This window comes from Lissotriton vulgaris, chromosome 5, assembly GCF_964263255.1.
Source record: "Lissotriton vulgaris chromosome 5, aLisVul1.2, whole genome shotgun sequence".
Classification (NCBI taxonomy): Eukaryota; Metazoa; Chordata; class Amphibia; order Caudata; family Salamandridae; genus Lissotriton; species Lissotriton vulgaris.
In genome coordinates, this window is record NC_141693.1 from 329,793,822 (window position 1) to 329,820,668 (window position 26,847).

General features: G+C 41.9%; 1 protein-coding gene across 1 annotated transcript in view; it reads left to right on the forward strand.

The window, feature by feature from the left end:
• LOC147710829 (aflatoxin B1 aldehyde reductase member 2-like) overlaps window positions 1–26,847 on the forward strand; it is a 273,557-nt gene that overhangs the window by 113,157 nt on the left and 133,553 nt on the right. Inside the window, exons 3-4 of the mRNA XM_086921575.1 lie at window positions 4,042–4,146; window positions 6,520–6,616. Of these exons, the coding sequence (XP_086777701.1) occupies window positions 4,042–4,146; window positions 6,520–6,616 (202 nt within the window). The remainder of the gene's footprint in view (window positions 1–4,041; window positions 4,147–6,519; window positions 6,617–26,847) is intronic.

The following is a 26,847-nucleotide window of genomic DNA, read 5'->3' on the forward strand; positions in this document are numbered from 1 at the left end:
ATTTGTGCGGTTTTTGGATTTGTAAGTTTATGAAGGTAGGAAATTGGTGAAGTTTTGGATTGGTAAGTTTGAGAAGGTATTTTCTTGTCTTGCAATTTTTTTTGTGACTTTGATCATTTTCAAGGAGAAGGATGTAAGGATGTATTACAATGTTTTGGTACGTCCTCTTCTTCTTCCTGTCAAAAGTGTGTTTACCATCTCTATGCTTTTTTGTGTTTATGATCATTATCAAAGGGGAGGGATGTGTTGGTTGTATTTATTAATGCATTCTCATCTTCTTCTATTCCTTTGAATGTTTAATTATTAAGGGAGGAGATGTGTTGTAATGTGCTTATTGCCAATGCAGTCTTCCCACTATGGTTCTCTGCTTGTCTGCTCAGCATGTGGTGATGTCACATGGAATGTTGGGGTTGCTTTGTATGAAGTGTGTTTCAGGTAGTGTGATGGGCTGAGCAGAAAGGACCCTGCTCCTGGTGGGGCATTACTACGGATCTGAATATCTTCCTGTAACTGAGAACCTGTAAGATTACCACAAGAATAAATCTACCATTACCATCTACAAGACTTGTCTGAGCTTCCATACTTCGTTTTAACACGGGCCTACCTCCTTGCTTCATCCAAATGAAGGTTCTTTTGTTGACCAGATGTACAGCTGCAAAGCACGTGTTGGTGCTTAGTGGGTGCTAATTTCTGCAGGTATACTGTCCTTCTGTATGGAACAGAGAGTTTACGACCCTGATTTATGCACCCCCAGAGCTAGTTGAAGAATTTCAGAACAGTTTTTCTTCATCGATTTACTTTTGAATATAAAGGCTAAATCTGATTCTGGTTCTGCATCCTTTGTCGGGCAGTTTCACACTATTGCACCACACACTTAGAGATCAAGAACATTCATGGCATTCTTGAAGCTTATTTCCCCACGACCTAATTAGTGAAAAATGTTTCAACTATATCTAATACAGAACAATGATGGTCATTAAGTAGTCAAAGCTGAGCAAAAATGGCGAAATTAATGCACTCGAATGGAAGTTTCTTGTGCAAATTATGTATAGAATGCAAACTAATTTGAAATGTTGAATTGTATTTAAATACAGCATAACAAAGATCAACTTTTGTTATAATACACACCTCGAACCTGGGGAGCTGGGTTCGAGTCTCGGTAACGACACCAAAAACCTCCCGTGATTCTGGGCAAATCACTTAATCTCCCTGTGCCTAAAATGAATGTGTGTCCTCATGTAGTGTAACTGGTGCTATGTAAAGCGCTCTGATGCCTGATTCGGTTCGGGTCTAGTTTGCGCTATATAAAACTCAGCAAAAAAAATAAATAAACAAGTATGGTTTTGAATAAAATATTGTTGTACTTACCGTGTTAATACAGCAAAGGACAGCCCAGTGAGCTTTTCTAAGCCGCTATTGAATAAGACATAGGTCGAGTGGGAGTGCTCCTGTAGCTCATACCGTTGTGCACTCAAATGGAATCTCATTGCTCTCACAACATTGTAGGCTCAATAACACAGATCCTGCTCGCAGTACATATCTTGGGCTTGCATTTAAGGTCACTCATCCTGCACAACGTGACCTTCAGATCATGTGTTTATGTGAAATGCCATGAGTGTCTTGGTGCTGTAGAGGAACACAACAAGCGATTTTATAACAACATCTGAATCTCAAAGGTAAAAGTAGCAAAAGAAGGGAAAAAGGTGAGAACAATTTTTTTAAGAAAGTGCCCATTAGCTCAAGGCGAGACTGTTCCACTCCTTGCCACATGCATGAAGAACACCCTGCATCTAGATGAAACGGTTTTGGATTTAGGGGTGTCCAGTGGAAAAAAAACAATCCAGAAACCAACTTGGAGGCCGCATATATCCTACTGATATAAACTATGCCCGCTAAGCGTTAACCACAAGTGTGCAGACCCCTGCTGCAGCTAAGTCCTACGATTTTTCAGGTTCTCTTATTGAACCCATTCAATTTTTTCCTTTTCCCTCAAGATACACCTTAAATGATTTGTGTCAGCACGTCTGGACAACTGCAATGTTTTTTTATCTTGATCATCATGATTATTTGATCCATAAGCTGGAGTTATTCCAGAAATATGCTGCAAAAATGGCCCCAGGCCTACACCCAACTGATCACATTACTCCTGCCCTTGCTGCGCTACACTGGCTTCCTGTCCAGGAGCAAATTATTTTTAAGACCCATTGGGTGGTGCACAAAGCATGTTCAATTCCAAGCAATCTTCATTTAGCCAGCGTTTCTGATGGTTTTGTCCTAGCCGTCAAATGAGATACAGGGGCAACGTTTTGCTTGAGATGCTTCGGGTTCGTTTAAAGTGATTTGGTGGTTGAGCCTTCTCACTGGTGGCAGACACTAGCTGGAGCAAAATGCCCCTCAACCTCCGTCAAAATCTTGTTTAAATTCTGAGCACTTTTAAAAACATATCTGTACCCAGTTATATAACTTAGGAAGTTTACTCTTTTTTATCAGTAACTCGGTAGTGTATTTATGGTGCTGAGACATTAGCACTTTACAGCTATCCATAAATAAGTGAAACAATAAGGACAATTGGGAATTAATTTGGCCATCTACTTTGTTCAAGGGATGTATTCAAGGCAACAATATCAGATACGGAAGGGCAGAATTGGAAGTGTGTTTTGTGCCATCCCTATCAGTCTTTATCTTGTGACTTGCAACTTTACTGACCTCAATATGGCTGGCTCATTTAAAATACAAACTTACAAGCTACCCTAAGGTGTACTTTTACTACCTTGCATAGGGTGGAGGCCTACTGAACTGTGCAGTGTCTCAGAAAGAAAGAGTAATCTTCAAAGCTAGCATCAGACTGCCAAATCTCTAAATGCCTTCCTTTTGAATCTCAAGCCTACTCCGAGCTGAATTCAGATTTGTAAATGTCCCCATTATTGAGGCATGATCTGAGTAGTGTACATGGAGTTCTGTGCCTGCATTCCACAACAGAGTAGTTTGTTCTGGACTGCACTGGACTTGTTAAAATACCGGCTTCTCTAAGCATTGAAAAGGGTACTTTTACCACCAAAATACAGAAACAATTGTTTGATTTACTAAAATTCTATTTGTAATACGCTTCTTTGTCTATTGCCTGTTATTGTGTCATTCACATTTTTCTTCTGCCCATTACACCATGGGGTTGTGGGGCAGTCCACTTCAGCCATTAGCAAACTTCTCTGACAGACAGCATTCTGACCTTTCACAAGGAGCACATCCAACATAGTTCCCCTAATACTACAGGGGCTCCTATGTCAATGTGTTCTGTTTAAACAAATGTTTGTTTATAACATTAATGCGGCTCGTGCTGCTTCCTCAACAATAAAGGTTTGCAAAAACATGACGAAACGAAACAAGCATTGACAAAGCCTACATTTTGGCGTCCAATACCAGACCTAGTGCCTTCCCCCATGCGTGTTAAATTTAGTGTCAGGGTGCAATGCTCAATACGCCCTGTTCCATTTACTACCCCATTGAAATTTCTGAGCCAGAAATGAAAATGTCATTGGAATTGATGTAATTATTTTACAGGGTGCCAGCTATTTTATGGCAAAGCCCTCCCAATAGGAGTGTTGCTCAAATATTCCAGGGTACTAACAATCATGTTTGAATGGTTCTCCCTGCATGTTCCATAGTGCTGCTAGTGAAAGCGTGTTCTAGAAGTCAGCCCCTAAAGCTTGTGCAAATGTGCCAGAACTGTGACCACTACCAGCATGTCTCGGGTGATCACAGATGAACAGAAAGGCCAGAATTATCTTTAGTGCCGGCGTAGCTCAGTGCAGCCAAGTGCTCAGCAAGTTAGGGCTGTTCTGTGCGTCAGGAGATGTGAAGGTTACCTATTGCCCACATATACTGATCTTACACCCACCGTCCCCAAACATTAAATTATTCAGGAAGCTAATAATATTGCTTGTGTTCAGTGATGTTGACTGTCCCGCTAGGGGCACAGGGCACTGTATGTGCCTGGAGCTGCAAGCATTTGACAGATTTCATCACTCTACTGTTCTGTTACAGGGGAAGTTCAAGGAGCTGGGCCTGTCAAACTACGCATCATGGGAGGTGATGGAGGCGTACCAAATCTGCAAGAACAATAACTGGGTGCTCCCAACAGTTTATCAGGTGAGACCCCTTACGGTGCTGCTTAAACTGTATTCTTTCTTGGTAGGTACAAGTATCGCGTTAGCCACTAGAGCAGGTTGTCTCAAGTCAGTGTAATAGAATTCACTGCCACAGGAGGGAAGACTGAGGGTATGCAGGAGAGGTATTGGACTAGAGTAAATTCATACCAATCCTTCGTAGGGGTCAACACACAGGTAACACACAGGTAACAGAAACACCTTTGAGAGGATTTGGCGGCCTGTGCAATCAGCTGAAGGATGTGTGGGTGATATTTGTACACTTGATTGTTTAAAGTTTGCATAAAACCATATGCAATCACTATTAGACATAAAACACATCGCAGAATCTTAGTTAAAACCACATAAAAATGTACTCTCCTTAAAATAAAAAAGTTAGGTATTTTCCTCCCAGAGCTTGATGGCCTGCCCAGCTGCAGGATTTGGTTTGAGGCTCAGGGATGGGGGGGCTGAATTTGACTTGCTAATGGTCATGGTTGTCAGTAATGAAAGACTTTAACCAATGGAGAGGGTGTTCCTTGGTGCCAGACGCTAGTTCTACACTGTCCGTGAGCGTCAAGAGCGAGCATGTCAAATTCAGTGGATATTTCGAGGATTAATGCAGTGATTTCACAAACGAAACTTCCCTTCCTGCAGCAATGCAAGACATGGAGCTGCAGTCCCTTCTGTACCTGCAGGTTCCAGCTCTGCATTTACATGCCTTAAAAGCCGTCCTCACTGGAGCACCATTGAACTGGGGAGTATCCGCAGAATAGTGACATCACAAGGGTCAGGAATGATAGTCTGTTAGGATTTAAAATACTAGGATATGATCAAAAGACTGCCCTATTCGCAATAAGAAAACAAACATGCAATTAGCAATTTTTCATTAAAAGAACGATAAACATATGGGACATGTTTAAAATCCATCACAGCAGAGGTGTCATTAGGTCAGTGCCAGTCATGTAGTCCACTAGTAAAATGCTATTTTGTTGATGATGATTGTAATCCAAGGAGGGGCGAGTAGTAATATTTACCGAGGTACTGCCCCTACACTCCTCCAAAGTCAAAGTACCCTAAACACAGAGGGGGCAGTTCCTCAAGTAGAGGGCAGAACAGGCCCTGTTAAATGGTGCAGCAGGTCCGAACAGTCGCGTCAAGGGGGATCCGAATGAATAGATCATGATGCCCTCACACACCTTGTAGGGTGTCATGCTTCATCATTGGGACCTTCTCGTCATGGTGGTGCTGCAATGCCTGACGGGCCCCTCACTGGGGGCTCTTTGAGAGAGATCTTCTGATCATAAAGCCGTATGACGGGTTAAAAGTGAGGCGATGACATATGGTGGTGAAGATATTGAAAGGGGTCTAAGGGAACTAGAGAGATTTTAATAAAGTAGCGGTCCCTTGACTCGTTAAAAACAAAGAAGCTATCTTAGGTCATAATGTACCCTAATAGCTAAAGTGTGTGTAGAGTAAGGTCAACCTGATTCATGCCTAGTGTGCCAGGATGGTCAATGGCATTTCATCAGGACGGGGCATGTTGCTACCCTATAAACAAAGAATGTGGGTCCCAAAAAGAGACGTGAAGAAACGGTGTACTAACTTAAACAATAAATGCTACATCTGCTGCGGGGCAGAGAGGCTGATTCCACCCAGAAATCAGGTATAAAGCGCCCCTTAAGTGAGGCAGAGGACCGCGTCTATAGTCGTCTGAGACCTACCCTGCAGATGAGGGTAGGTCTCGGGTGACTGTACCACAAGAAACACTTTCTATTTATCTGCAGCTAGGCGCTAGGGGCGCTTTTCTTCTGATCTCTCAGTGGAATCGGCCTCTGCACCGCAGAAGTGCAGGATTTATTGTTTAAGTGGGTATCCTGTTTCTTCACGTCGGAAGACCAAATTGAAAAGGAGATTCACTAGTCACAAAATACCTTTTCTTCTACTTGTAGGAAAACATTGCAGAAATTGAGCTTGAAACTGCTTCTTTCTATAAATGACCCCTACATAGGTTCTGTCTTCCATTACGTACATCCAACCCCCTGCATTTTGTTCTGAGTAGGAAAGGACAGATAACCTTTTTGCTTAGACATTTGCCTAAGATGTAGATGAGCTTCTGAGGACAAAAAAAGATACTTTACGCTGACAGGAAACTTCAGTGTTGCAAAGAATTTCTGTAGTGTAGTTCTGAATTTACAATCGCAGGAGAATGACTGGCTGATCCTGAGCAGGAGTGGATGACATCTAGCAGTTAATCCATTTGATAGAATAGTCACACCTGTTCACTGAGGTGCAAATAAGAGGATCAGGGCCACATCAAACATTAAAGTGCATTGCTGTAATGTTCACTTGTGTGACATTTCCATTTTCCTTTCAGGGAATGTACAATGCAACCACTCGGAAGGTGGAGACCGAGCTTCTGCCATGCCTGCGCCACCTGGGTATCCGATTCTATGCTTACAATCCCTTGGCTGGTAAGGGCTAAATTGTATGGAGGAGGGTGGTGAGCCTGAGGTTTCTCTTTCACTTGTGAATAGGATTGTCTGTTTCTGTGGCAGGTGATGGATGTAGAGGAGAGAATGGAGCCTCCAATGTCCACGTACTTCATCAATTTGATTTTTTTTTTTTTTACTAATCTTTTTATTGACTAAACAAAAATAGGGAAGGAAGAACAAAAGGGGAACAAAGTGCGGTGTGATTCCAAATTTTCATACAAATTAGGTGCAGTGGAATAGCAGCTGACATGCTGGTATAGTAGATCAATACTTGGAGCTAGTGCCATGTACAATTCTAAATATACAGTCATTATTCCCTCCCATGGTCTGCCAAGTGTGCAGGGGTATCATCAGAAGGTGTTTAAATTGTCCCCCTAGACACATTCCATGCCTCCCAAATTCTCGTCCATTTTTGTGGGCATCCTCGTCTTTCATGTACCACCCTTTCTACCTGCATACACCAATCCATATCGGACTCCCAGTCACAAAACCTGGGTTTAAGTAAGCCCTTCCAGGTCCTTGCTATGTTGCATTTCACAACCATGCAGCCGAGGTTGACCCAAACCCTCTTGTCTCTAGACAGATCAGTTGCCTCTCCAATATTAAGGAGGCACAGGCAGGGCAAAACTGCAATGGTTTTGTGACAGATTGAGGACAGGGCAGACGTAACCCTTCCCCAGTATGCCTGAAGAATCGGGCAATCCTACCATTTATACAGGTACGTACCAATTTGTCCATATCCCCTGGGGAAGATATCAGAGTTCAGGGCACCCATTTTTACAAGCGCAGAGCTTGTGTATTAAGTCCTGTGTAGGAGTTTTAGTTGGATGAGTTTCAATCGGGAACGTATCCCCACCTCCCGGGGGAAGGCCAGTGCTTTCTGCCATTCTTCGTCATCATAGTCCCCAACATCCTTCACCCATAATGCATGAACTTTCCCTAGTGCGCATGGTGTATTTAGTATTTTGTGATATGTGAGGGAAATTACTTTTTCTTGGAGATAGTCGTCCAGAAGTCTATTCTCCAGGGGCGAGGAAGCAGGTAGTTCCGTACCCTTGGGCAGCGCCTTTTGTAGGGCGTTCCAGGCTTGGAGATATCGAAAAGATTCCCCGCTCTGCAACTGATAATCTCTCTGGAGATGGCTGAAAGGGACCACCCCACCTCTCGCCACTGATCACCCACCCTGCAGAGACCAATCGTCTCCCACTTGTCGAAACCAGGATGTTTCTACGGCAATCCCAGTTGGTATATGTCAAGCAAAGGAGTGACTTGTGTAATTCTACCCTTCCACCCCAATGCAGTTGTCGCGGCATGCCATAGATTGCCCTGGGATAATTGCCAGGGAGCATGTTATGCCTATCCTTCTTATAGGCGGGGTCTGTCCCAGGTTGATGGACCCACTGGTTAATGACGGCCAGCTGTGAGGCCCAATAATAGTTTTTGACTGCGGGTAGTGCAATACCCCCATCATACCAGCTTTTCGTGAGTTTAGTCAAGGCTATTCTAGGGGCACCATTATTCTAGAGCAATGAGTGTACCTCTGCATCAATAGCAACAAAGTATTACGCTGGGACTAAAAAAGGTGTGTTCTGTATGAATTTGATTCTTTTATTCGTGGGTTGGTGTGGATGAGTGGTCCTGGATCCACTGTATAAGTGTTTGAGGGTTCAGACACATTTAATAACACGCAACGTCTAGTAAGGGATATAGAAGTTCAGAATAAATCATCTGCTGCTAAATACTGAAAGTTAAAAAAAATATATCTTTATTGATTTTGAATATAGCCTACAAGAGCAAGCAAATGTGTTCCATGTCCAATCGATGGGAACATCAAGTACAATAAACACTAAGAGGTTTGAAGTAGGTGGCCTCAGAGGAGCTTCTCACCCATTAACACAAAGGTCATCACTATTTTCTTTGATCCTATGAAACACCACTTACACTGTGCAAAACAAAAGGCAGGTGGTATGTTCATTACTGGGTCATTTAGTTGCAGTAACTACCTACGATAATCCATGGTAGTGCATTCAGGGATCCCATACATTTTCATATTTCTAAGAGTAGCCTCTTGCATGGTGTACGGAAGTCTCTGCCTTTTCCCAGATCCTAGCCGCAGCTCGCCAGACCACTATAGGAGTCAGCTCACAGAACCCTTATACTTGGGAGGAGTCCGCTCATTCCAAATAACCAATAGCATTACTCAAGCACTGGCTTCTATGTTCAGCTCTGTGGTCCTGGCCAATATTATGCCCACCCTAGTCATAAAAGGGCATAGTTTACAACACTGCTAAAGTGTATCATAGAAATCACGCATCTGCCCACAACCACGAGCACATAGATCATTGGGTATCCTGCCAAATGCAAAATATGGTACAGGAATTTTTGACCCTGTGCACTATTCTGAACCCTGTGTTATGAGCACTTCACAAGGGCGTTGCAAGGCTTGTTACCACTGAATTAACCCTCCCTCCCGCAGGTCCAATGCCCATTCTGACCTTAAGGTTAACAAAAGAGCCTTACATTGTATACCAAGGTCATCTGTGAAACAGCTTTGTCAGACAAAGGCTCAGAAAGTACCCATTCCTTCACAGGAACCTCGTATCAAGACAGTACCATCCGTTCCATGTACTTCAGTGGGATGTCTGAAAGTTGCAGGTCTCTGCAAAATTCGGATTTTGTCAATTTAAACTCCTGTTGGAGTTGTGCACCGAAGTTTAGTGCACTGCCCTCCCCAAACATCAGCTACGATTTATATATATATATATATATATATATATATATATATATATATATATATATATATATATATATATATATATATATATATATATATATATCCCTTCCAAAGCACAGTGCATTCTGCAAGGAGGTCTGTGGCCGTCCACCATACCCTCACTAAAGTATCAGTATGCCTCAGTAATGACCCCTGACCCCACCTCGAATACAGCGTGATATTTGTTCTTTGTGGAAGGGAACTCTGAAAACAAAGTAATTGTCCAGCAATTTGCTGCCATGTATCACGGGGAACATCCTTTACGACGTGGATGTTACCCTGCGCTGCCATTACGACGCGGATGTTACAACGCAAGTCGTAACCACGACTTGCGCTGGAGGGTGCTCAAGGACAAGGAATAGTTAATTTACTATTCCAACACCTTCCCTACTATCCACGGGGACTGGTGTTGGAATAGTAAATTAAACTATTCCTAAGTCCGCGCCCTAAAACACGCGTTGTAACGGTACGCGTGGTAATAGCCCGCGTCGTATCGTCACACATCCGTGTATCACAAGCCTGTACCTGACATTGGGTTAACAAAAAAACAAGCCTTCGTAAAGACAATAGTTCTTGCTTATGCAAGAGCTTTTGGCTATGGCAATGTGTTTTAGCCATGTTGTACACCATTGTGGCTGCTGTTAGGGACATAGAGGAGAATGGTGTGGGGTAGAGTGGAGTGTCAGAGTGAAGTAAAGTGGCATATCTTAGAGTGGAGTAAAGTCACACACAGTGGAGCGTTGTGGCATGTCATAGAATCGCATGTTGTACAGTAAAGTAGAGGGGAGTGGCGAGGGATGGAGTGGAAGGGTGTGGAGAGGCATAGAGAGGAGTAGAGTGGAGTGGCATACAGCAGACTGGAGTTGCGTAGAGTGGAGTGGTTTAGGGTGAAGTGGAACAGAATGGAGTGTCATGCCATAGAGTGGTGTGGAGTAGAGTATAATGGCTTGGAGTGGTATAGAGTAAAGTGGGTGACATTGAGTAGAGTGAAGTGGCCTAGAAGAGAGTGGCATTGTGTGGAGTGTCATAAAAGGTGGTCACATGGACTGGCATAGAGTGCAGTGGCATAGAGTATACTACTCCTTTCTATGCCAATGCACTCTACACCAGAGTAGAGTTGCGTAGGGGGCAGAAGTGTGGAGTGCAGTGGCGTAGAATGCAGTGGCGTAGAGTGGGGAAAGAGCCTTTACAACACGGCTGTTACCACACAATCCAATTACCACACATCCTTAATACTCATTCCTTAAAGCATGTGCCTTTACCATACATTTCCTTTCCATATAACATTTTACCACGGATATGCTCTTACCACGCATGCCTTTAAAACGAAAATGTAAGTATTTTGCAGGTAGGTTTCTCTGATCCCCTGAAGGATGGATATATATATATATATATATATATATATATATATATATATATATATATATAATATATATATATTCACTGAAAAAACCCTAGGTTTTACACACGTTATAGTTAGGAAGTAGCATTTAAAAAACCTATGAAATTCACTGGAAAAACCATAGGTTTGACACATGTTATAGTTAGCTGGACATTTTACTCATATAAAACCAATGAAATTCCCCGTTATAGTTACTTCAGCTAACTATAACTCGCGCGCCCACAATGCACTGCTAATGATGTCACACATCACTCATGACATCATCTATTAAATGGGTTAGTTTTGAAAATTACATATATTTTATATATGTAGATCAGAAAGTTGGTTAAAAAAAATTGTAGTATAGAAGTGTATAAACGGTTGCTTTTTGGGTGACAAATAGATTCTATAACTGACTGATTAAATATATCTCAATGAGTACATGTGTTACTGAGTAATATTTAAATATATACCTATCTGTGTCTGTCTATCAGTTTCTAATTTATTGGCTGAATGTGTTGATGAGTAGCTATATCATTGAAACATTATATCTATATAGGTTATTGTTTCTTTATTATTACCAAAAGTATCTCAGTGTCTAAGTGTTAATATGCTACATTAGGAGATTTTACATATTCCATTCATGCAAGAGACAGTGACATACTATTCCTATATGTTGTAGGCAGCATATGTGAGATACTAGATATTATCAGTGTTATCAAGAGTAATGTCACTAACCATGTGATAAGTGATGTAATATGTAACATCATCAGCAGTGCATTGCGGGCGCGCGAGTTATAGTTAGCTGAAGTAACTATAACGGGGAATTTCATTGGTTTTATATGAGTAAAATGTCCAGCTAACTATAACATGTGTCAAACCTATGGTTTTTCCAGTGAATTTCATAGGTTTTTGAAATGCTATTTCCTAACTATAACGTGTGTAAAACCTAGGGTTTTTTCAGTGAATTTCATAGGTTTTTGAAATGCTATTTCCTAACTATAACGTGTGTAAAACCTATGGTTTTTTCAGTGAATTTCATAGGTTTTTTGAAATACTAGTTCCTAAGTATGAAAGATATACCTGAAATAAATATCGACATACCAATCTTACGTGCACAACTGAGTGCACGCACCCACCTATTTATTTCATGAAAGCTTTCCAATTTAAACCTAATGAATTTCTTCATAGACCAATGAAAGAACTTATAGTACGTTAAGACACTGAACCTAGGCTTTTTTTTTTGTCATACAAACCTTTTAATTAAATGGAGCCGAATTTTTTTTAATCGTTCTTGCGTGACTGATTGTACACACCTTAATATTTTTTTAAAAAAATATAAAAGGTTTTATAATTTAATAATTGTATGCTTAAATCGAGCTCTAAAAATATGTGAAATTCGTATGTTTGAATTCACTTCTTTTCACGTTTTTAAACTTCACTAAAGAGCATCGCTACTTCCAAATCACGTTCATAACTAGATAGTGTCACCGCCTACACGTCCTGAGAAGCGCATGTAAAGTCATGTGACTTGAAAACAACACTTGCAATTGGTTGTTGGTAGTTTCTATTCTGGAATTTACACGCAGCACTCCACCCACTTCCATCACTTTCTTTTCTACTCTCAATAGAGAACAACGTCGAACATCTTCCCGAAGACTTTGCTGCAATGGCTACCGTTCCGCATTCATCTTCTGAATCTGAAGGAAATGTGCGACCACCTTTGACTAGAAAAACGGAGGCCACACTATTACCATCAGAAGTGACCAGCACATCTTCTGCAGAACGACCTGTATCTCCATCGAGTGCTGACATGGACTTGAAACCATATCTGGCGAACGTGCACATGAAATGCAAGAACTGTCAAGTCAAGTCATAAAATTTGTATAGCGCACTACATACCCAGAGGGTTTCAAGGCGCTTAGGAAGGGGAGGAGGATTATTTGTCAAATATCCACGTTTTAAGCTGCTTTCTGAACGCTAGGTGGTTCTGGGTGAGGCGAAGGTAAGCAGGGAGTGAGTTCCATGTTTTAGCAGCCAGGTATGAAAAGGATCTGCCTCCCATGGTGGTCTTGTTGATGCGGGGTACAGTGGCGAGGGCTTGGCTGGAAGAACGTAGTTGGCGGGAGGGGGTGTAGAAGGACAGTCGAGAGTTGAGGCAATCTGGTCCGATGTCGTAGAGTGATTTGTGTGCGTGGGTAAGCAGTCGGAAGGTGATTCTCTTATTGACGGGTAGCCAGTGGAGGTCTTTAAGGTGACCAGAGATGTGTTCGTTGCGTGGGATGTCTAATATGAGCCTGGCTGAGGCGTTTTGGATTCGTTGGAGTTTCTTCTGGAGTTTAGCGGTGGTACCTGCGTAGAGGGTGTTTCCGTAGTCCAGTCGGCTCGTGACCAGAGCGTGGGTGACTGTTTTCCTTGTTTCGGAGGGGATCCAGCGAAATGTTTTTCTGAGCATGCGAAGAATGTTGAAGCAGGAAGAGGATACGGCGCTGACTTGTCTGTTCATTGAGAGTGAAGAATCCAGGATGACTCCAAGGTTCCGTGCGTGGTCTGTCGGGATGGGTGCTTTTCCGAGGGCTTCCGGCCACCAGGAGTCGTCCCAAGCGGAGGGGGATGTACCTAAGATGAGGACTTCTGTTTTGTCTGAGTTCAGTTTCAGACGGCTTTGTTTCATCCATTCGGCAACTTCTTTCATTCCTTCGTGTAGGTTAGTTTTGGCGGTGCTGGGATCATTGGTGAGGGAAAGGATCAGTTGAGTGTCGTCCGCGTAAGAGATGATGTTGAGGTTGTGTTGGCGTGCGATGGCCGCGAGGGGGCTCATGTATACGTTGAAGAGGGTGGGACTGAGTGAGGATCCTTGAGGTACGCCGCAGATTACTTCAGAGGCCTCGGACTTGAATGGAGGAAGGCGGACTCTCTGGGTTCTTCCGGTGAGGAACGAGGTGATCCATTCAAGTGCTTTTCCTTGAATTCCGATGTTATTGAGGCGTTGTAGAAGGGTGCTGTGGCAGACTGTATCGAATGCTGCAGAGAGGTCGAGGAGGATGAGGGCGACTGTGTCTCCATTGTCCAGTAGAGTTCGAATGTCGTCTGTTGCTGCGATGAGGGCGGTCTCAGTGCTGTGTTTTGCTCGGAAGCCAGATTGTGAGGGGTCGAGGGATTTCTTGGCTTCGAGGAAGGCGGCGAGCTGGTTGTTGACGGCTTTCTCGATGACTTTGGCCGGGAATGGAAGAAGTGAGATGGGGCGGTAATTTTTGAGTTCGGTGGGGTCCGCTGTTGGTTTTTTCAGAAGGGCGGTGAGTTCAGCGTGTTTCCAGTCTTCTGGGAAGGTAGCGGAGTTGAAGGAGAAGTTGATGACGTCTCGGAGGTGCGGTGCTATGACGGAGTCTGCTTTGTTGAAGATGTGGTGAGGGCATGGGTCTGTGGGGGATCCTGAGTGGATGGAATTCATCAGGCGTATGGTGTCTTCAGTGGAGATTGGGTTCCAGGCGTTAAGGGTGTTCACGGGGGGAAGATGTTCAGCAGATGGTAGGGTGGGTTGGTTTCCGGGTTGGTTGTCAAAGCTGTTGTGGATGTCTGCAATCTTGTTGTGGAAAAAAGAGGCTAGGGAGTCGCAGAGGGTTTGAGAGGGGGTGATGTCGTTGGAGTTGGCCGAGGGATTGGAAAATTCCTTGACGATGTTGAAAAGTTCCTTGCTGTTGTGGGCGTTGTTGTCAAGTCGATCCTTGAATGCTGTTTTCTTGGCTTTTCGGATCAGTTGGTGGTGAGTGCGGGTGGCGCTTTTGAAGGCGTCCTTGGTGCTGGTGGTTGGGTCTTTTTTCCAGGCCTTTTCAAGGGAGCGGCAGATTTTCTTGGACTTCTTGAGATCATCGTTGAACCATGAGGCTTTCTTGCTGCCAGGTTTGCTTTGACGTTTTTTCAGTGGAGCTACGGTGTCGGCGGTGTTGGATAACCATAGGGTGAGGTTGGCGGCGGCTTCGTTGGCGTTAGAAGGGAGGGCTGGGGAGTTTCGAAGGAGCGATGCGGAGATTTGGTCCGTGGTGATTTTGTTCCAGTTTCTTTGCAGGGTAGGTTGGGAGTGGTTGATGGGTTTCGGCTTGTTGTAGGTGAAGTGAACGCAGCTGTGGTCGGTCCATAGGAGCTCCGTAGTGTGGCTGAAGGAGACATGATTGCTGGATGTGAAGATGGGGTCGAGTGTGTGACCTGCGATGTGGGTGGGGGAAGTGACTAGTTGTTTAAGTCCGAGGTTGGCGAGGTTGTCCAGCAGGGTGGCGGTGTTGTGGTCGTTTATCTTTTCAAGGTGAAAGTTGAGGTCTCCTAGAAGAATATAGTCTGTGGAAAACTTCTTGTATACGGAGAGCAAAGCTTTATTCTAATTAAACACAAAATTGAGAGTCATAAATGCTCAAAGAAAAGTTAAATTTCTTCACTTTATTTGGATAGTATGACATACTGAAAAATGTCGTAGCAACTTTAAGAAATCAAAAGCATCATAACACTTGTTTCCAAAAAAAAAAAAAAAAAAAAAAGTTCTTTTCAGAACTAACTCTTTGTACCAAAACGAGCTCCAAGAGCATATTAGCTGATATTTTCTCGCCGCTTTTTTTTAGTGCGGATCGGGTGCGCGCACCCACGTATCGCGTAGAGGCGGTGACACACGCATGTGAAGTCATGTGACTTTAGAACAACACTTCCAATTGGTTCTTACTAGTTTCTATTCTGCAATTTACACGGAACACTCTACCCACTTCCCTGGAAAACCAGTTTATCGAAAAACTTTTAAAGCCTCCTCTTATGAAACATTCGACATCGTTCACATAGCAGTGTAGTAAATAGCACTATATACACTCCGTCCCTTAATTAGAAGAGACTTATTGCTATGTGAGAACAACTTTTGTTTTCACGCGATAATGTGAAATGCTGAGCCTGTTACAGAATTTTCTTTCACATATATGTTACTATTCTCCTTCGAGCACTAACACCGTAGAAAATACCACCAATAGCGGTGATATTTTTTACACCGAGAACGGGCGATTTGTATCGCTTAGAGCCCTTACAATTATAACGTTTTATTTCCTAAGTCTCTGATCTCCAACTGTGCAACGTGGCTCCCCTGTGTCGTAATGAGGTCCATAGACAAAAACTACAGGGCCAGCATTATACACATGCACAGAACCACAAAACCACAAGAGCCACCATGTTAATATATATCCTTAATATAATAAACCTCTGAGAATGGATACATATTTCCGTGGCACCCCATAACAGAAATGTGGCGTCCTCTGACTCTGCTCCATTACCAAACACCCTAACCCCCCGCCCCCCTCACTCTTCACTAAACTCCGCACTCCACCCCACCCGGACCCCCTATTACAAACCCCCAACCTACCCTCCCTGCCCAAGCCCACCATGAACCTCAAACCGCCCCTGGAAAACTATAAGACACAGGATTACTAAAACTCAAAGAATAGGCAACAGGCAGATAATCTAAATAGTACATAAAGGCACATATTTTTTCCATAATACTATTGAAAAACATGTTCTATTTTTTATAAATCTATCATGCATCTGACCCTCTAGAACCGCTTTCAAAACGTGAACTATAAACCTCTACATTTCATTTTCAAACCATACACTTTCAATTACATTTTTTTTTTTACAATTCATGTAATGTTACACACCTTTTCTAAAATACACCAGTCCCTGTTATTTATAAGGATTTATTTTCAGTCTTCATCAGTGACACTTTTTTAACATATAATGAAAATCACTGTAACTTTTTAAACGACAATGCTAACGCGGTAAAAATAACCCTCCATTTGCTTTCCTTTAAGAATGCAGACTATCTACCCCACGCATGCGTTTCTTGATATTTGCATTTGGCAGCGAATACCGACCTTGAATTGGAAGACATGAACAAGAGCTCCATTGTCACATTTAAAACTGAACGTAGCGTCTGCTCACACACATATCTTTCACTTAGCTAACATTCACAGAAAACAGCATTGATGTAAAAACAAATTGACCTTGCTTTACAACTTGCTCAAATGACTCCCTTATTTTTTAACGCATCCTCCACTTCAAGACAGGCTACTTTTTTGATAACTACTAAGCAATATTTAAGTGACTAGACTCCTAGAAAATTTATCAAGTCATTCTGCTCCTCTCCACTGCATAGCCGGTGACCTAATTCTGTGGAGTTGCTATACAACCGGCAGTGCTGCGCCGTTTCCTTTACCATCTTGGGAAATTCAAAATGGATGTCCCTCCTGCCTTCGCAAACGAGCCGGACCACTTAGAACAATTTCGACAGAGAATGCTTCTGTACTACGGCACTTTACCACTCTCAACTTTGAATACTTCATATCGATTATCATTTCGATATTCGTATTTCACCTGTGTGCAGCCTGTATTTCATTGCCTGAGCTGTGATTTCACGTGGGCCCTGGATTTATGTCTCTGCAATTTGGTACCTCCTGAAGCGAATTACAATCACCTCATGAATCCGTTACTTGATCATGAACAGCTTTGTTACAACGGAGGGTTTATGGCCTTTGCAGCGATACAAGGAGTTCTGGGTCATTGGAATATATTCGCAGCGGCGCAAGATTTCCTAACAGAGAGCTACATCGAAAGCCCACCGAGCTGCCCTATGATGGTAAAAGACGCTCCAATAATGACAGATCATGAATGCTCCTTTCCTCTTCTCAATTGGATGGCTGACATGTTTTCAGATGATAACAGTGATTTCCTGTTAGAAGCACTTGCTGCCTATTTTGCCTACACAATGGACGGTTAACTCTTTCCTAACAGAGAACTACATCGAAAACCCACCGAGCTGCCTTCTGATAATAAAAGAGGCTCCGATTTTAACAGATCATGAGTACTGCTTTACTCTTTTCCATTGGATAGCTGACATACTTTCAAATGATAAAAGTGATTTCCTGTTCGAAGCAGAAGCTACCTATTTTGCCTAAACAATGCTTCAATAACTCTTATACAAGCCATTGACGTCCTCATTTCCTTTTGCTTCCCTATATTCTTCACGTTCTTTTCCATATTTTCTTTTGAAGAACAGACCTATTGCCTTTACTAACAGTGGACATTATGATTTCGTGCTGGTTAAATTTTGGTCTTTTATGTGGACTACATTTGTTTCTTCAGCTACTCGATTTTCAACTTTATTTTTTTACAGTCTAATCTCAACAATTCTATTGCATATCTTATCTAAGGTTATTTCAAAAGTACTCGATGCAAAACTCGCTAATATATGCTACATGTGCCCTAATTAATGTGTAAATTTTAAACGAGTTTTTTATAACTGTAAACGCCATTTCGCATCTCAACTGCTTATTTCCGCCTCACACGCCTCTACTCCTTTAATTTCCTATAAAATTATGTTTTTAAAATACTTTACAGAAAAATATGTTCTTTCAACAATATTTCCATTATTACTTGTGCTGTATTTCAAATGCAATACTGCAACCTTCAAAAGATATCTCAATACAGTAGTTCTCCTCAATAGTGATTTGTGCAGCATCCAACAGATTACATACATGCACCTCTCACCATTTTATCGCTTTTGGCGCCTTTTTTTCCCCTCACACACTGACATAACACAAACTTGATAGTGCTTCGCATGTAGACAGCTGATTGATAAAGTAATGATGTATAACCACTTGCATTTTCATATATCTTTCCCTAACTGAAAGGCCAGACACCTCCTTCCATTTATTAAAATATGATATACTTCCTTATAAGAGTGTACAATGTTTTTTTCCAACTATATTCATTTTTCTTCAACTATAGCGTTTGTATTCCATGTACTACTGACAATACCAATTACTGTGTTTTTTGCAATTTCTGTACTCATATTACATAATGATTTGCCTTTAAAACAGTACATTTCTAAATAAACATTTCAAATATTCACGGTTTCTCTTTTAATCCATAATCTCAACTGAAATGATTTCATATTGAAAAACTATTCATGGGTTCCACATAACCTTAATTGTAGTCACTGTGGACCTTATTTATGAAGACCTTCCGCTACCGGTGCCTCATTTTTTAAAATGGGAAAAAGTGACGCACCGGTGGCGCAAGGCCTTCATAAATAAAGTCCTGAATGTTTTCTTTTCTCGACCTTACTTACTGATACTAGAACCTGCAAGCCAATTACGGCCCGTGAACTCTTTCTTAGTAGGTCGCGCACCGTACAGACAGTTGTACCTCTGTTAAAAATTTTTTTTTACTGTTACCAAGCACCGCCACAGTTCCGCTTCACTCAGAGTTAATCACTGCTCCCACGCTTCTACAGGCCAAACGCTATGTCGTATTTCTCTCCTTATCACCCTTTCATCTCCACAATAACAAACAGTTCTCCGCCTGCCACCACAGCACAGAGTGCAGATGCAGAGGCACCAAAGAGTGAACCCATCACCAACTGCCATCTCCGGCTGTTTCCATGGTAACACCTCATTCTGCACCTTGCTGAAGGCACAGGTCAAAAGTTCATGTCTCAACGTTCTACAGCAAACTAAGAAGACTGTTTTCCCTCCAGAAACACCTGCCAATCCACAACTCTGTTACATGTCTTTTTTTTCACACCCAATAGTACTTTTCGTTTAACATAAACATTAACATGCATCGTACTCTTCAATCTCCACTTATCATAATCAACCAATCATTTTTATTTTTTCAACCACACCCAGCCTCTTCCTTTTTTAAATTTAGAATTTCAACTTCTAACTACCATTCCACTTCCAGAACCGATCGGAGGACGACTACAAATCCCTTGAAAATGAAGGTCTGGCTAATAGGACACAGTTATATTCACTGGAGTGAAAAATATGCAGTAAGCAGACGAATGTGCAACCTCGGCTTACCAAATGTACACATAACATGGATTGCCAAAAGAGGATTGAAATGTCACCAATTGATTCCATTGGTGAAAACTTTTATGCATCTCCCAGAACCAGACCATATAATTGTGCACTGTGGTGGGAACGATCTAGGCACGATCACTGGGGTAGGTCTGGAAATGCTTCTAAAAGACACCTTTCGACAATTGATGACACTTTTTCCTCGATCTGCCTTGGTATATTCCAATATATGCCAAAGACAGAAATGGAATTGGTCCAATCAACATTGTGCACAATTTGAGAAAGCAAGGAGACATGTAAATAAATCTGTTTCTGCTTTCCTCAGAGATTATAGCATGGGTTCTATTTACCACAACAACTTGCGATACCACATGCAAGACGTCTATAGGAGAGACGGTGTTCATTTCACGAATGAGGGAAACAGAATCTTCCTCTGCAACATCAGGCTCTGTATCGGTACTTACTTATAAATGCAGAAAACACTCAATTAACACAAGGGCTCTTTTCAGAGCCACCTTATATCTAAGCACTCAAACGTCTGATTTATCTCCATTTTCACACTCTTGTAAATAGGTGTGCGCGACCGGTTGCGTGCACCCCGTTTCTTTTTTTGGAAAAAAATTTATATTTTTTCGCGTTTAAGGGCCTTACTGCACACCCCGAGAAAACCTACGCAGCAAGACAATCTCTACCTTCTCCCCTTTCCATGTTTCAACGCTTTGAAATGAACAATATATTTACTCGCAGTGACAAAATGGCGGACAAAACTTCCTGATTTCCTTCGAATCGAAGGTTAACAGACGTCACGCAGCAAAAAAAAATTCCGCTCACGCGCAGCCGCTTGAGTGCGCGCACGCATGCGCGCCTATAAATATATAATTGACTTTAACTTTAATTTTCTCAACAACTACTGAACAGATTTACACCATTCCAAAAAAGCGTAATCTGCGAACCGGACTCTACAGTTTTGCCAAATTTCTTATAAATCCATTCAGCCGTTCGACCTGTAGCCGAGTCTAAAGGTCCTGTGGAAAATAACATGCAGAAAACACGTTTTGGGACCCCCCCTTATATCTCAGCCTCCACTTGACCAATCCCCCCCCAAACTTTCAGGGAAGGAGCGCAGGGAACCGAGCCATCTTCTTTGAGAAATTCGCTAAGATTCTTCAACCAGGGCCAAAGTTATTCCAAATAGAATGTTGAGTATTTCCTATGGAAAACAATCCTAACTATAACTACCTACTGGCGACCGCCAGTAGGTATATATATATATATATATATATATATATATATATATATATATATATATATATAATATATTTGTGGCAGCATCCCAACATATGGAACCAGTCTCCTCCAGCTTCGCAGAGAAGGAAAGCACACGCGGGACCCCAACAAACAGTGTAAATTCCTTTTTTAATAAGCACAGACGCGTTTCGTTTTAATGAAAAACTTCCTCAGTGCAGCCTGGAATTTGAGCAAGTTCCTTTCCTGCCCTCTTTTGTAGTACCATGGCTTGCTTCCATTGGTTGGAGGCTGTACCTGTGTTAAGGCACCATAGGAAAGTAAACCCAGGAAACCGGATTCACACGGAGCAGACACTCCGCGTTAGTACTAGCCCATGTGGGCGGTGTCTGCTCCTGTCACTCTAATGCCCACCAAGTCTTGTCAAGTGGGCGGTTCTCACAGTTTCTCGTGTCCCTCACCCCGCCACTTCACCTTACAGTTCCATCCCGTGCATGAAGCCCCAGTGAGCTGCACGTCCCCCACAAAGTCGCGGTCCACCTTCAGCGGCCGGGAAAGATGCAGGTAAGCGGCGTGTCCTGGAATCCCACAGAGCTTGTAGTTTGCCACCAAAACACAGGACTCCCAAGGGGTTGGGAGCCTCTTGGGACGTTCGTGGCAGCATCTCAACATATGGAATTTCTTTTTTTATTCAGCGCAGACGTGTTTCGTTTTAATGAAAAACGTCCTTGGTGCAGCCTGGAATTTGAGCAAGATATATATATATATATATATATATACTTCCGCTTTCCCCAACAGAAGGGCACAAACTCCACTTGAATAGCAGTGCAAAGCTTTATTCCACCTCACTCCTCCATATCATGATGTGTTTCGGTCATGCATCGTGACCTTGATCACATAACGAAACTCCCCAGAATGTGTCACATAACATTATTTTCAGTGGACATAGTAGATAGGCTACATTACAATGACCCAGTTATACATCATTCTAATTCTGTAAATTCACTAATGGACTTAATTCATACCTGTAGACAACATGTCATAAAAATAACTATATACATATATAAATAGATGAGTACATAGATAAACCATATTGCACACTGGAGGATGTTTACACATTGCACTTATTACTGCATAATGTGTTAAGCAATACTACCCCCGTGTGTGTTTGCATAGTGGCCGAGATGACATACATGTTATTAAATATCATAAAAAGTCTAAAATATTTACATGGTTGTCATTTGATGTAAAATGTAAACTCAGTTGTCCATCATAAAGTGCTGTGCGTGCTGACATATTTGTAAATACGTGCGTGGTGCTTTAAAGTGCTTAGTGCATTAGTGTGCAAAATACATATATGTACGTGATGTTTTTTCTCTTTTTCCTTTGATGTCTCACATCTATTAAAAAACATATGTATATTGGTCGGCATTCGGAACTTTTGTGCAAAGAATAAAGCCATATTTGTTTATCACGTGTTTGGTCTCATGCCTGCCCCCTCGGGTACAATATTGCAGTGAAAGTTGGATACATGATTCAGATTGGATCACAACACAATTCAAATTGGATCACCCCAAAAGTTCTATTTGGTTATGGGCCCAGAGAGCTCAGTTCATTAATGTCACATGATCAGTCCTACATAAATAAACACATACATAAATATTTAATAAATAAACACATATGTATATAAATATCTACTAAGAACAAGGGGTTTCAATCGTGCAAAAAATCATTTTGATTGCAAAACTTCACATGATAAGGCTCTCTCTGAATGTACCTCCAATATTAGAATTCTTTAGAGGAAGTTATTTAAATCTTCATTATTATTAAGACCTAATGGTGCTCTACAGTAAAGTTCAACTATCATACGCAATTCTAATTGGCGGAGCATTCGTTCTCTGTTTCCACCTTGCCTTAGTGTTGGTATGGCATCAATCACAAAATATTTGAGGCATTTCAAATCATTGTGGTGTTCAGATTTGAAGTGTCATGCCACAGAATATGTGGCATCTGAGTTGACTCTTGCTCGAATATGCTGAAGAATTCTGGCATGTACCTGCAGCTTTGTACTCCACACATACCGTAAGCAGCAGGTACACTCCAGCACATAAACTGCAAATTCAGTCCTACAGTTAAAATTGCCTCTTATTGCCACCGGGTTGGATTAAATGGTGTGGAATAGTGTTGTGTTGATGCTAAATTTACAGGCCCTACAGAACGAACATTTAAAGAACCCTTTCTTTGGTTTTAACCATGATATTGATTGGTTAATCTCTTGACTACTTTTAACCAACTGGGTTCTCATAGAGGGTGCACGTCTAAACGTAAATGTTGGTTGTGCCGGCAATCTAGGCCCCGTCTGTTAGTACAATCAACCAATTCTTATTAATAATCGCCCTGAGTTGTCTTTCTTGACGATAATATGTAGTTATGAGTCTCACTGTAGTGTCCTCTGTTTTAATAGATGATACAGTCACCTGATTATGATCACTTCTGTAATTCTTTTGCATAAGGAGGGTCTCTCTGGGGTTTTCATTGGCTTTTTCCATAGCCTCATGTAACATTTTATCATCATAGCCCCTACGTGAGAATCTTTCCCTAGATTCCTGTTGACAATTCTCGAAGTCTGCTGTAGTACCGCAAATCTGTCCAAGTAATTCACTGTAAGGAATGCTATTAACAAGATGTTTAGATGAAAGCTTTTAGCATGTAGTGTGGATAGCCTGCTCTGTGTTTTCGATGCAGTGTGGTCTCTAGATTCATATTAGAGACATACACTTTAATATCTAGGCAATCTATAGATTGTTCAATGACATGTGATGTAAATTTGAGATTTACATTATTTTTATTAATCTTCTGATGAAGTTCAATGCACTTTCTTTATTGCCCTTCCATATAATGAATACATAATCTATGATTCTTAGCCAATACATGACATGTGCATTGTACACTTCACTGTGGGTTTTTCTCAGGACCTGTTCCTCACACCAACCCACTTGTAAACATGCGTAGCTGGGGGAGAAACAGGCTCCCATTGCTACTCCCCGTTTTTGTTTTAACATTCCTGTACCAGATAAAAAGAAGTTGTTGTATAGACAGCACTTAATGAGATCTAAAAGCATAGAGTTATGGTTGTACCTATTAATCGGTCCGGTACTAAATAAATGCTTAACAGCTGTCAACCCCACATGATGTTCAATGCTTCTTTATAGCGACGCTATATCTAACATAATAAGCAGTAACCCTTCTGTCCAAACAACTTGACTGATTTTGGTCAGAAAGTCTCCAGTATCTTTAATATATGAGGGCAGTTCTTGGACATGTTCCTGGAGAAAGTAATCCACATATTGAGTTTTGTTTTCACCAAAGTCATTGTTGGAAGAGCTAATCGGTCTACCCGGAATCGTTATTTCTTCCTTATGGATCTTTGGTATGAAATAGATTACGGGAAGGACAGGGAATTCTTTGTACATAAAATTGTATCCACCAAGTGATTTTAAACGGTGTCTCTTCCACTGTAGCAGTTCTTTTTTCAAGCCATCTTTGGCTTTATTGTATTCATTCATGCTTGATTTTTCATAGCACTCTTTATCGCCAAGTTGGCGACATGCCTCCTGGAGGTACTATTGTTTGGGCCAAAGCACAAATGATTTATTGATGACGATTTCATTATAATTTTTTTAACTTTTTCATCAAGTTTGCAATATTGTAGATCCTGATATTTGCTGATATATATATATATATCCTCCTGTTCCTCACTGAAGAACAATGCTGTGCACCCAATTCAGTTGGGAAAATATAAAGTATTTTATTTGTCAAAAATGACAGGCCGCATATCTTTTCTTTCCTTTTTGGTTCTCTGTTATTGGCGGGTGGGTGGTCTTCAGTGGGAGTTGCGCAACTTTGGGGGGGGGGGGGAGTTGGGGTGAGTAAGGTTGACATCCGGTTCGACACTCAACGTCCAGGATTTTGGCTGTTTTGTTTATAAAAAAATGTCAATTGCGGTCATGCAAATGTATAAATGGATACTGTAGTGGCGTCTGGGGTACAGAGCCCTGCGTTTATTGTGCAAATTGACAAGTAGGTCTGTAGCAGCCTTCCATTTTTTTTAAATGAAATACTTTATATTTTCCCACCAGAATTGAGAGTAGGCATTATTCTTCTCTGAGGAACAGTGGAGTAATGTTTGCCAGGTGTCCGTTCCCCACATGCTGAGACTGTGCCCTGTGAGGGTAGCTAGCCTCCCACCAACAGAGCTATGTTTTGTGTGTATGTGTTGCCACCCAAATATCCCTACCCTCCCTAAACCCTAAAAGTACCCTTGCCCCCAAATACCCATACCCACCTAAACGCCCATGCCCTGATAAATACACACACACACGTCTGCATGTGTATATAAAAAAGCTTTATACTTACCTGCAATATACTTACACGTTTGCTTTAAAGGCATGCATGGTAAAGGCAAGGTTTTGCGTGGGAAAGGCATATATGCGTAGTTGAAATTGTGTTTGTTGAGGACGTGTTGTAAAGTCATGTGTGGTTCTGTCATACAACTGATAGAGTGACCTAGAATGCAGTAGCATAGCGTGGAGTGGTGTGCTGTAGAGTTAAATAGAGTGATGTAGAGTTGATAAGATTGCAGTGGCGCAGAATGCAGTGGCGTACAGTGGATTGGTGTAGAGTGCAGTGGAATAGATTAAGGTGGTGCAGAGTAAAGTGGCATAGAGTACAGTGGAACAGAGTAGAGTACAGTGGTGCAGATTAGAGTGGTGTAAAGTGCAGTGGCATTGATAAGAATTGTACTGACTAGCGTGCATAGGGGGCATTAGCATAGAGTGGAATGTTGAAGAGTAGAGTGTAGTGATGCAGAGTAGAGTGGAGAAGGGTGTAAAGTGCATTGGCTTAGAGTGCCGTGGTACAGCATAGAGTAGCGGAGAGTGCAGTGGTGCAGATTAGAGTGTCCTAGTTTAGTGGTGTGAAGTAGGGTGGCATAGAGTAAAGTGGTGCAGAGTAGAATAGAGACTAAAAGTGCAGTGATGTAGAGGGTAATGGTGTAGAGTGGCCTAGAGTGCAGTGACAGAGTGGAGAGGAGTTGAGTGGAGTGGAGTGGTGTAGAGTGCAGTGGTGCAGAGCAGAGTGGTATAGAATGAAGTGCCGCAGAGTAGAGTGGCATAGAGTGCAGTGGCACATAGTAGAGTGGTGTAGAGTAGTGTAGAGTGTAATGGCATTGATTAGAGTGGTGCAGACTAGAGTACATGGCATAGAGTGGTGTGTTGAAGAGTAGAGTGGCGTAGAGTGCAGTGATGCATAGTAAAGTATAGTACAATGGTGTAGAGTGCACTGGCATAGAGTGTCATAGTACAGAGTAGAGTGCAGGGGCGGAGAGTAGAATGTCATAGAGTTCAGTGGTATCTAGTGCAGTGGTACAAAGTAGAGTGCTTTGGCGTAGTGTGGTGCTGCAGGGTAGTGTGGTGTAGAGTGCAGTGGTGACAAGTGGAGTGGCCTGGAGTGGTGTAGAGAGGCATAGAGTGTATCGTCATGTAGTGGGGTAGTATACAGTAGAGAGGCGTAGAGTGGATCGTTTAGAGTGCAGTGGTGTAGAGTAGAGTGGCTTAGAATGTAGTAACATAGAGTGCATTAGCGTGGAGTGCAGTACAGTAGCTTAAAGTGCTGTGGCATAGAGTGCATTGTACAGAGTAGAGTGGAGTGGTATAAAGTGAAGTATCGATGGTGTGATAGCATACTGCCATTACAACACATTTTCAGTTGAAATGACCATTGCATTTGCACAGACATACCGTTTTCCTAATAAAACTACACAGCGCACAAACAATAATGTAAATGGCATCAGCTAATGTATTGATTTGCTTTGATCATATTAAAATATTGGTTTCCACCACTCTTCAAAATTACCAAAGAATGTGCTTCA